Source organism: Crassostrea angulata, chromosome 5, assembly GCF_025612915.1.
Source record: "Crassostrea angulata isolate pt1a10 chromosome 5, ASM2561291v2, whole genome shotgun sequence".
NCBI lineage: Eukaryota > Metazoa > Mollusca > Bivalvia > Ostreida > Ostreidae > Magallana > Magallana angulata.
The window spans coordinates 39,038,861-39,051,999 of NC_069115.1; the positions used below are offsets into that span (position 1 = coordinate 39,038,861).

Consider the following 13,139-nt stretch of genomic DNA (forward strand, 5'->3'; position numbering starts at 1 on the left):
TCTTGTGTACTAAATCAAAGTTTTCCCCCTACATTTAGGTGTATTGTCTTGAATATTTTTTAAACTTCATTGTAAAATTTCAAATTAAGCAATGGAAAACTATCACTTCCTTTGTTTGCAAATTTTTGCCAGATGTATTTAGTTCCTATGTGGAAACTAATTTTTACTTTGTAGAATTATATTTACAAATTGCGGTTAATACGGTTTAGAATAAAACCGGGATGAGAATGACAGGATAGTATCAATGGTAATGATTAAGAGTACATATTTAAGAAATAAGAAATCATTCTTTGAATTCTATAAGGTGACCAAATACGGTCAGGGGTGATCATATCAAATAAAGACCGTGGGGCTTCATTATAGATTTGAACACATCAAACCGTATTTGATCACTTCATAATATCCAAAGAATGATTCCTTATTACTTACATCTATTGAATTTTCAACAATCGATTAACTTGTGTACTAGCTACAATGTATATACACGTATTTACATTTTCAACTGTCTTCGTATGTGAGAACACTGCGAATCGATGTCCATGTAACTCATGGAGCTACAGTGCCTCTCATAGTAAAAAACTGCAATTTACGGCGCACAAAAAATTGCACTAGTTTTGGACTGATTAATCTCATTTCTGAACATTTTCTGTACAAATATTTGATTCCAAAAAATTCTTCGGACATTTTACTACAGATAATGTCACTTCACTTGCCTCTGATATTCTTTTAAACACGATCACCAGCCCTGTAAAGTGAAGTGGTGCAGTTTGTTTACATGTAAAAATGGCGACTCTCGATCTCGACGTGAATTAATATACTTTATTTTCGGATGTCGGTTAGCATGTTTCAAAGACAGTCTGAGGCAAGTAAAGTAACAATATCAGTAGTAAATTATCTCACGCATTTAACGGTACTAATTGTTTTCACAGATTTTGTGTGAAAATAAGGTTAATCAGTCCAAAACAGGCGCAATGTTTTGTGCGCCGTATATAGCAGTTTTGTACTATGGTAGGCACTGTGGCTCCCAAGTCGTCCATCTGAATTTTTCAGACTGGGAGCTACAGACCTGCAGCATTATAGAATCAGGTCATCCGCATGATTTTATGATACACTTATTCAGATAAAGTTTCCTTAAACTAATCAGCTCCTAGTGCATTTCGTTACAAAAATCTCAATTTCATGTCGCTGTATATATAGATTGGGGATATCTACAAGTGTTGTTAGTTTCAACATTCAATCAAGTTATCCATATGATATTGTGACAGAATTACTCAGATATCTCTTTTGATCATCTCGTCAGCTACGTGTGGATTTCGCTACAAATATCTCTAATTTTCAACAGTGTTGTCCATACAACTCAATTAGCTGTAAATATAGATTGGAGATAGCTACAAGTGTTTCTCATTGATACATTTTATTAAGTCATCCATTGATATTACGACACAATTGCCCAGACATTCTCTTTATCCACTACTAGTGCATTTCGATTCAAATTTCTCCAGTTTTAGACTATTTTATTCATTTAACTTTAGAAGCTGTGTATGTAGATAGAAGATTAGGTCACCCACGTGATATTACGATACAATGACTCAGATATATCTTTAAATGTCGTTAGTTACTAGTGCATTTTGTTTCAAATATCTCCATTTCTAAACAGTTCGGTCCATTTAACTCAATTAGCCTATTATATATATATATATATATATATATATATATATATATATATATATATATATATATATATATATATATATATATATATATATATATAGATTGAAGATTAGTGCCTTTTCATTCATCACCAAACCTGGTCTTTGCTTGTAGGCGTCGTTTCAATTCTTATTATCTAGTACTATACATAATCCCGCGAAAGTGCGGCGTATTGAAAATTAATTATGAATTAAAAATCAAATTTTGAGATATTTGTGACAAAACCCACCGCCAAGAAATGAGATGAAATGAAAAAAAATATCCGATCGTCGCTTATAAAGTCTAAATGAAAAACCTTTTGAGGAGAAATGGTGGTAGAAAAGGCATGATTGTAGGAAAGCTTTTTGACAATGCTTTATCTCCTTTTTCAAATTCTGTTTATCTTACTTAATCAAGCCTTTGCATACGTAGGTAAAATCTAGTGTTGCATATAAACTACTAGTATGACTCAAGAAAAATAAGTTCCTTCAAAATTTGCCAAGCAACCCCACTCATTTAAACATGAATTCTATTTCAAGCGGTTCTATACAGGAGTGGAAAACTACGAAGTCGGGTAAACAATAAAACAAAACTTTCTTGGGTGGTTCAAAAGGAGATAATGACATCGCATATTGCAGATTAAGTCCAATACATATCCCGCCTCATCGATTTTAGTGTACGAAATTACTTTAAGGATGCTGAATGCTGAACAAATTACCAATCAGATCTAACTTAAAATTCTAAATAAAAAGTTTAATTTAAAAAAACCCTGTATTATTCAGTAACGAATATTCAGGATATTTAAAATGAAAAATTGAATATTTTCCTATACCTTTATATCAAGCCCTTGTTAAAAAGACAAATTAGACTTAAAATGGACACAATTATCCAGCCCTCCCAAAAGCTTGATTTAGCTGGAATACATTGAAATCTATACTTCAAAATTTTTAGAAGAAGGAGGTAGTATTCAATCTTCTGAGTTATGGCTTATTCACTTTGACTTTTTGCACTAAATGCAATATTTGCATTGTTCAACATCTATTATTTTGATTAAGCGGAATTATAGAAACTATTTTTTTTAATTTTTCACAATAGTCAGATTTGAATTAGAATCAAAGAAAAGTTTCTGTTAAAGCTGAATGTGATACATATGTTTTTTGTTACCTTTTTGCAATTAAAATTCAAAATAGGAAAAATTCTCTTTAAAAAAATCTACACTTTTTGTTAAACACCTTTTGTAAATTGCTATCGTAACACCAATCAACAATACCTACCTATCTAGCTTTAGTTTAGTTTAACATTTCGAAACCACATGGTTTAAAGGCAAAGAATAAATAAATGCATACAAACAGTGTTAACAAATTTACAAGTACGTGGAAATACATGCATCTGTTAGCGGATATGAGCTTACAAGGTATACCTTTATTTTTAGCTGATATTTTTTTTTGGGGGGGGGGGGTGAATCTCTTTCCCTTTAATAAAATCTACGGTCAGTTTATTTGTAATAGATGAGAAGTTAATAAACTTAAGCAAAAATTCCTAGTCATCAATACAATGCAGTCATATTTGACATCTGATCCTGGTATCACACACTTTAATACTTAAAAAAAAATAGATAAAAAGAACTCAATATAAGCATTAAAAGGTATGCCTTATTTACAATCACTTTAATTTTATCTGAATTTTAAAAAATCGCCAAAATAGGCCAGCATTATAATCCCCGCTTAAATCACAGCTGTACGGTAACTAGATATATAATACAAAATCAAATTGAATCACACTTAAGACAAATTATTCTTATATTCTAGAGGCGAGAGAAGATATTTGGCATTTGATCAATTATTAATTATCTTATATTTAAAATATATCCAACATCGCTGACAAACATAAGAAGGAAAATATTCCAACATATATTTTTCTTTTCTTCAATGTCTAAGTTATTTAGAGATTCTTTATGTTTTTGTTATCAAATTTTTCTTTTTATGTGTCATTTTATAGAATGCATCTTAAATAACTTCGAGGTTATTATAATTGTTAAAAATTGATAGAGGCAGAGCTTGTTTTTGTAATGTATTCTAACATGTCAGGCATACCAAGCATTTCATTAACAATAATTTACCAAAAACTATAAATATAATATAGTTCAATAAAATGAGTGTACTCTAAGTATATCTAGTGTTGATTTCCCCAAAACTGAGAACTATTTTTCTAGAAAAATTTCGTCTAGAAAAAAAAATGTCTGGCAAATATAAAAAATGTCGTTAAAATCAATTGTCATTTGCAGAAGGGGTGTTTCTTGCTGAGAGGGGATTACAAAAAGGTTCATGTAAATATAATTATCTAATGTCACTAAACTGTTAGAGTGTAATTTTATAATTTATAAATGAGCTTTCAGTGATTGGGTTAATTTAGTGCCGAATACTGCACTACCTCGATTAAGAAATTGACCAGATTTTTACAAGGGAAAGTAAAATACATATGTACTGTAGCTGGATTTGTATATTGCATATATATATATATATATATATATATATATATATATATATATATATATATATATATATATATATATATATATATATATATATATATATATATATATATATATATACCATTAACACAAACCACTGACAACATGTTTTAATTCGAACACCTTTCTTCCCTCCATGTAAAATACTCTTTGTCATCTAAGAGGGTTACGTACATTTATCTATTAAATAGTATCTAAACCACAGTGTTTGTTCCTGGAATAGAAACCCCACACTCTAAATGACTTGTATAACGAGCCAACGATCCATACCCAAATCTCTCGCCTCTATACCACCTGTAATAGCCTGCAAAATAAAACATCGATTAAGTGCCGTAAACTTTTTTTTCCTAGTCAGGCGATTGCTCTACAGAGCAATTTCCTGGCTACAAAATCGATGGTATCAAATAGTTATGGTACAAATGATCAACTTCGAAAAGAATGTATTTTATGGCGTTACACAAACTATTATATTTATTATTTTTGAATAAATATTGTACCTGTCTGTATACTGAAAAAATAACTCAACCCTATTATATCTTTCCCTTATTTTCAATGCAGTATACACACTTTTTTTACATGCTGTTAAATAATGTTACCATTAAAATGACTATAACTGATTATTCGTCTGGAAAAAACACATGTTTCAGATTACATATTTTAACATCTTGCAACGATTGAAAATGAAAATATATTTGGAACAAACAGGGAAGTAGATGTAAATGTTTATGTATACTAAAAAGTATTGTTCTACTTAATTTTGTTGTGTGTAGACCGGTTCAAGGACCACGAAACAGTTGAATATTTAAATTTTATTTGTACAACATGGTATATAATCGTACGATTGAAGACATTATAAAATGATATGCTATTAAAATGTGTATCGATATTACTTTAATACGTACAAATTCGCATTATTTTATGATAAATAATCATTTCTATGAATGATTAAAAATGGAACTTAGATCTAAAATTGCTTCATTCTGAGGTCTTCCTTTTCTACTCCATTTTTGGTCAAGTGACCCTTCCATTTCTACATACTGTATAGCAGGAAAAACAACTCGCAAAGTTAATTTTCGCTTTATTCGCTGAAAAAAAAATTCCGCAAATTTAACCTCTAGTGAATAATTATAAGAATATCACTATAATATAAATGTAAGACTTACTAAATCACCCTTCGCATTATGAAAATAAACAATACAATATATGTTTTCAATTTAATGGCATAACAGTATAATTGACCACGCCTTATATAATAGTTATTTTGTCAGGAAAATTCATGGTATTAAACAGTCTATTATAATAACCGACCTATGGCTATTGCTAAATTTAATAATTACTAGTTGGAGAAAGTGCATGATCTACCAATTGACTCTATATTAGCTGATGAGCTTTCATTTTTTCCCTCTACTTCCGGTTTTGAAAAAATCTAACAAGGCACAATTCTTTTTTTTAATAAATAACTTCTTTAAATAGAATAATTGCATTCTTCCTATTATATAAACTTAAAAAAATCCCTGCAGTAATAAAACATGACACGACATGTATCCACGCCACGTGCTGTGATGCGTGACTAATTCTGTCTGCCCAGTGATATCGGTAAATTACAAAGTGATTTTGGGGCTCAGAGTGTTTATGTAAGCTACTCAAATGTCTTGCAAGTAAAAGGGTGTAAAATTTAATTGACAGAAACCATCTTTCCATGATAGAAATGGGTTGCACTTGAAGAAACTGTTGTATTACCGGACAATAATCATAAAGAGGTATTATACAAACCGATGTTTTTATCGAAAATCATTTCATTGGATAACAATATTATTGTTTTTTTTAACAAAATATATTTTAAAATGTAACCCAGATAAAAATCTTGTTTTCGTTAAGGGTTGCTATACATGTTCCATGTACAAAAAACCATGATCGTTTTTTGTAAAATTCAGGCGGGTTTGAATTTTATTTTTTTTAAATTTTTGTTTACCACAATCTGAACCCACCGCCATTTGCTGATAAAATGAAAAGAATCGCGATCTTTTCTGATTGAGATATTAACCTGCTATACAGTAACATACATATGTCGTAGAAAGTAGAAAGTTCCTTAAAAGACTTTTACATATGGCGCTAAATTTGCCATGTGCATAAAATATTATCAATAAATATCGATTTCTATAAATTTTGGTTTTTTAAATTTACACACCTTAAATTTTCATCCACGACTACTGTGTTTCAAAATCGTGTGTAAATAAAATTTTCTAAGCGGAATAATTAATTTTGCATTCGGGAAATCTTAAAAAGCTCTTGTGAGCTTTTTATTGCAATTAAAACAAATCAAATGTTCAATGAAAACGAAATAATACTTCGCGTATTAGTGGTCAAAATGGATAAAATTATATACTTTGTACATGAACATGAATTTTATACAAAAATTGAAAAATATATTTTTCTTTTATTTCTAATATCTGAAGCATAGACCTGAATATTAAAATGATGCTACGATGCTTTTGGATTTCAATATTTATGTTTTATTTCCAAGAACTATATATTCCATGTATTTCATTTACCCCACCCTTGTTGGCAGACGTTAATGACTGCATAAATGTTTCATTTGAACAGAAATACACGCCTTTATACGGTCCTTAGCCTCTACCAAGGACGTTCATACAAGTAAGTAAATACTTGCACACTTTACCTTTAACATACGAGGATAAGATGTATTCCTCTGTAATTGCATTAGCGTCAGATCCGCCGACGAGTTCACAATGATCTTGGCCCGTCCCACTTTGGTCATATATGCTTCTGAACGTAGTTCCTAAGCTAGAACCGAGGAATAGCTTGTACCTGAAATAAACAAGACATTTAAAGTTCAAATGATGAAATCGGAAAAAAGTATGTTACATTATTTTGATTTCGCATTTATAGTCATTTACATGATATACAAGTGTGTGTGTGTGTGTGTGTGCGTGTGTGCGTGCGTGCGTGCGTGCGTGTAAAATAAATAAATTCTGAAAAAAAGGATCAGTTAATAATTGATTCAAACATAAATGTTGAATTAATGAGTAACAGTCCGTGTGTATTTTTATCTTGATATTGCAATGTATATGAGCTAAGCATAATAAAATCTTACCGTATAAAAATGTATTTACCTTTACGATTGCTAAATAAATTTGTTACAAAGGTCTTAAGTTACGTGTACATCATGTTAAAAAATGGCCATCATTTTACATAATAAAACATGAGGATCTTCCTTTTAATCAATAGTGTCTTAATTGAGTATCATAAATTTAATTGTTCAAAAATAATATTTGGGCTCCCTTTCATCGAGAGTTGCCATTGAAGCCTTGAGTATAATTTAAGAAACTATTTATAAACACATCTTAAGTCCATGGTGTTCCATGCTGGTAGGGTGACATGACAGACAATATCATCACTGACATACATGTACGTCAAATTATTTGACAGAAAAAGATAAACACTGGCTTTAGAAGACTGGCGGCTTTTACCAGTTTAAAATTTTTCATATTTCGCAAATTTGCTTCATTTTTAAAAAAAAATAAAATGTCTTACTGACATTTCTGGACATGATTTATTATATTGGATATTAATATCATCAATTTATTCACACCAAATATTAAACTCTACAGTGTATTTCTTGCAACCAAAACAAATTTTCCACTTTCTCATTAAAATACAAAAAAATTGTATAAAGTAATTGAGAGTATAGTTATATTTCTCTTCGAAAAACAAAACCATGTTTTAGAAATGAAACTTTACCGACCTATAAAATAAAAGAATGGTGTAGTATTCCACCTTGAAAAACTAGGACGAGTTCAGATAAGGCGTGGTTGATGGACGGATGACGTCAGCCCATGTGGCGGAAAATCTTAGCCCTTGATTGAGTGTATGTGAATTATAGTCAAGATCTAGTAAATGAAAGGTGCGTAAAGATTGCTAAAATTTGAGAAATTTATTTATTAAATGATGCTACAAACAATAGCCTAGCTTAAAGGTCTACCGGGTTAAATTTTTAAGCTAAACACGCTATATTTTGCGTCAATTTTGAATGACGGAGAAAATGCATATTTTGTTACATTATAAGGTTACCTTTATGCTGTAGATAACAATGCTGAATTCTAACAAAGATGACAAAGTTAAATTGATAAAAAATATTTATATTTCTGCCAGGAAAGTAATGCCTCCTTTTAAATATAAATCCATCACGTGATATCGACAGCTACAATGTATTTTAGACTAATTTACAAAAATGAGTGGAGGGTCAACACCTTCATAATTTTTATACATTGTTTAAAGAGTGAAAGACTCTGATTTTTTCCAGCAAACTTTATGGGAGTATTTGAGCAATAAGTGACGTACATATATACTTTCCTGTTACAATGAGGTATGTGTTTCCCCTCAAGGATATTTTTTGTTCGCATGAGTGTAATCCTATTTAAGGAGACCGAGTTTAGTTTTCATTGCCCATGTTTTTGCGCATACTAGTGAAATACAGCGTATTTATACTTGCTATGATTTTTTCGATATCATTAATTAAATTAAACACAATACACAAATTCTTTTACAGATATAAATACATAGATTTTGTTAAAGAAAATTTTATTTTTTTAACAGTTTTTCCGTTGTAAGGTAGGTGAGCGTTGCCATTGTGCTATTATGACGTTATGATAAAATGAAGTTTTGTATGAGAATGATATAAGAAATGACATTAAAAAAAGTGAAAATTGTATGTTGTTGAAATTTCATACACAGAATAATGCTATCCTCGGGTTTGTTTTTTGAATGAATCCATAGTACCAATCTACATTTGTAATGCTCCAAATATAAAGCAAAATTTTGGGATGACCCCTTACCAAAAACCAGACAGTAGAATTTAGTATTTTTTTTTACAGATAAGGCAGAAAATAGAATTCCTAATCACAGATTACAATTTGAAGAAAATTGCAAATCGCTATTGTAGGATTTTTTAAATATGCTTCGAAGTGCGAAAAATTACCTGATGGTCGATTTTCCGTAAACTTCGCAACTATACTAGAGTTGGTGTAAATTACATATGGTTAAAAAATAAAGACTGTTGCGTTGTATTTTTTCGCCAAAAAAACCAAACTGGACTTATTAAGGTAATTATCCATACGTCACAAAACAACGTCTGAAGTATTTCACGCGTTATTACGTCTTATCCGTGCCCGATCTAATTGAGACCTAACTTTAAAAGGTGTATTGACATAGAAATTGATTCAAAACAAATATATCAGAAATCCCGATAACTGCAATCAATTAGGCCTAACGGGGTATTATTCTAATAACATGACTGGGTTGTGTCGATTGCATTTCGTTTTGAAAATATAGACGCTTACTTTTGTCCTGCATAAACATCAATCCATTATAAGGTTGAATTTAATCAATTCTTTGAACTTTAATCCCTATAAGTCTTTAAACTTTCAAAATGAAATCCTGACCGCGATCTATATTCCAGTACATAAGGAAGATAAAAACACAAGGGTAAATAATTTGACCTTATTATCTTAATCCTATTCACTTAACAACGAGCATATATTTATTTTCCACAAAAAAAATGTTTTTAGAATTAAAATCATGCGCTGAAGAGAAGTTAATTCATTATAATATTAGTCTTTAAAACCAGTAAAAAAGTTTGAATAGAGGTTTTGTCTTGAAGGCATATATAAGGAAGTTAGCATTATCCACGAATGTGACTGCAATTTCTAAATACCGAACTCGATCCATAATACTTACCGATATCCAAAGAAACAATCTTTTGCGATTTAAATAATACAGATTTGTCAACAGTTTGTTTAAATCATGTTTTCTATTTAACAATAATCAAAACATATTTTTTAGAGTTATGAAATAATGAACCTATGAACAGTTTTATTTTTACGGATCTTTTTTTCAATATATATATTTTAATGATTTTACCAAAAATATGCCAATTTTCATCCTGAAAAGGCCGGTCCCTCGTGTAATTTTATTTCCAATTTATTAAGGGCGTTAGGGTGTAAATAATATCAAAATTTACGTGAATAAAATTATAAGAGCTTAAATCCTCTTTGAAAAAATATTCATTTCATCTAATTTGTATGCAGATTTATCTATTTTTTTGATAAATAAGCTAGTGTAACATAAAAATTTTTGTTTTGAAATAATAATTCTTTTATTTTACACAGGATATAAGTCAAAAAATGATTTTGTGAAAGTCAAATTTCAGGCTTAGGCTTATATTCTTTATATATGAGAAAAGCGTCATTTCCTGCAATCGGTTCTATTTTTAGCAACGGCCCTAGTTTTTATATACCGATGGACGAGCCAACAGGGTAAAATCTGATTAGAACATATCCTCAGATACACGTTTGAAAAATATGAAAATAATTCTGTACGCATTTTATTTATCTATTTGGGTGTCGCAGTTGTCATATAAAAGTGTTATATTTTGCGTATTTATATTTGACGCGCATTGCCAATGGAGCGTGTATGAGAGATGAATGAGTGAACGTATGAATGAGTTTTTTGTAAGTCACGTGAGGATTTTGTTTACAGGTGTATGTTGACCACATGTTTATTCTTTACTACTATATTACAGCTGACCAATATAAATTTACCACTGAATTCATTAATATGCATGACTTTACTAACTCACTATAAATAGCGAAAATCCCGCCAATTCCCTCACCCCACGACATTTACCTTCATGGTAGACACAGTGAAGTGTATCTTTACCTTACCTGTACAAGATATTTCATATATTTGGTTAACTCATAGTTCTGGATACCTGGTAAGCTTCCGTTTACCTTGTAATTGAAATATATTAATTGTAAATTACTTTTAATTCATTTTATTCAAATATTCTAAATCACCGTGCGATGTTGCGTATGAATTGTGAGTGTGAGTGTGTTTGTACTTACAGGTTTTATTTGATAATATACAATCATCGAAATAAAGAACCAGTGAATACATGCAGCTGAAATCAGCATCAGCGTTATTTATTCATACAAGACCCTGCGATAGGGGTATGGACCATAACCTTAAAACTTGTTAAAGTAACGCTATCAGAAATAACAGACGTAATACATGTACTCTCATACATACATGATCGTATTTCAAATCAACAAATGTTAAGCATATACACAATCGTAACCTTATTTTCTGCGGACGTGCGCAATGAGGTCGCTTTCGCTCTTTCTTCATCAATATTCATTAAAAGGCATTCCTTTCCTGGCAGGAAAAAACAAACAATTAAAATTTTATATCTCTTTAACGAGATGAAATTAAGCATTGCAATTTACATAATAAAGGTAACGTTTAAAGGTAAACAAACAGCATGCGTTTTTAGGAGTAAATATAATTGGTTTTTGTTATTTTTCAATATAATGTCAAAACAAATTTACTTATTTCTTAACAAATTATTAGCTTTTATCTCGGCCGTACAAAATCCAAAAATCTCAAAAACTTCTTTATCAAAGGAAGCATTATAGCTGCGACGCCAAGTATTCGTAATGTATGCAATCCATAATAGCCCTAGATTAATGAAGACGGATGCATAACAGATATGTATGGGCTTGATAGTATATAGAAACATAATTTTCATATCAGTATGTAAGAGCGGAATGTGTTTCTGAAGAGTTGCCCCCTTACGCTTTTAATCTAAAAAAATAATTCTAAAAAAACTATATGGTATAAAATTTATTTTCAATAGCTTTCGTATTCCTAATGATAAAATACACATTTCAACCGAAGTATTCATTGATAATCTAAGTATTTACTTTTTTATTTGAAAAAAATGTACTTGTCCCCATAGACCTTAATGCAGTCTTCTTCTATTAATTACTCTTTAGATAATAAATTTTGGAAAATTTCTCTCGGTAAATCTTTTTTTTTTTACTGTAAAATGCTTTAAATTAATATTTAGAGTATTTAATACATGATGAATTTTCAAAGTTAGTAAAACTAGGTCCTAATCTGGATCGGATACCTTAGTAAGGTTCGTCACACCATAAGCGACAATTATTTGAACATATCTAGAATTGCCATTGTACGAAAGCCGAGAAGGATCATTCGAGATTCGAGATTCGAAATACGAGATTCGAAATACGAGATTCGAGATTCGAAATTCGAGATTCAATATCTAAATTAACCAATCAAATCAAGGATCTGAAAATATGTATCCTAGCGACATCAAACTGTTCTAAATAAATATCATACGTACATGCTCTTATATACAAATAAATGCTATGTTCACTTCTCCCTACCTAACTAAATAATTATTTGTATTTACTTTTACACAGAATATCTAAGTAGACTAGTAATAATGCAGTGTGATTCGCGGATCTAAGTGATTTTGTTTGCCCTGGTGCATTTCCACCTGATGCGTTTGAACCCTAAGGTATTTCACCACCAGTAATAGTTTAAAACCCGGGTTTATTCAGCCCTTTTGTGTAAAAATGCGGTTATGGTAGAGAACTTCATAAGCGTAGCTAATTTTTTCTGTAGGGGGTCCTAGGCCAATTTTAAAAAAAAATTACTATGTAAATTTAATAAGCTCCAATTTTCCCGAGGAGGGGGTCCAGATCCCCTGACCCCCTCCTTTCTAGATCCCCGCATGAAGATTAGTACATGTATCTAAATAATCTAAATATAAATAATCTGTCCTGTTTCACTAATAAATATAAGCATTACTTATCGTTTTTATGTATGCATACAGTGATACACTAGTACTATGATTATAAACAAATCATTGAGATATTATCACATCATACGGAATTTTTAATAAATACAATTTTTTTCCTTTTCCTCAGTAAACAACTTATTATGAGTCTTACTTTTGGAATTGTTTTCAATATAGAAGGATACCTACTCTCTACAATTAAAGGTAGGGATGATAGGGTGCCAATTTGTTCACATT

At 30.4% G+C, this 13,139-nt stretch overlaps 1 protein-coding gene across 1 annotated transcript in view; it reads right to left on the reverse strand.

Moving 5' to 3' along the window:
* Positions 1-6,846: 6,846 nt before the first annotated feature.
* The window catches only part of LOC128185410 (uncharacterized), a 37,638-nt gene continuing 31,345 nt past the window's right edge, over positions 6,847-13,139 (reverse strand). The window contains exon 11 of the mRNA XM_052855007.1: positions 6,847-7,048. Within this exon, the coding sequence (XP_052710967.1) occupies positions 6,847-7,048 (202 nt within the window). The remainder of the gene's footprint in view (positions 7,049-13,139) is intronic.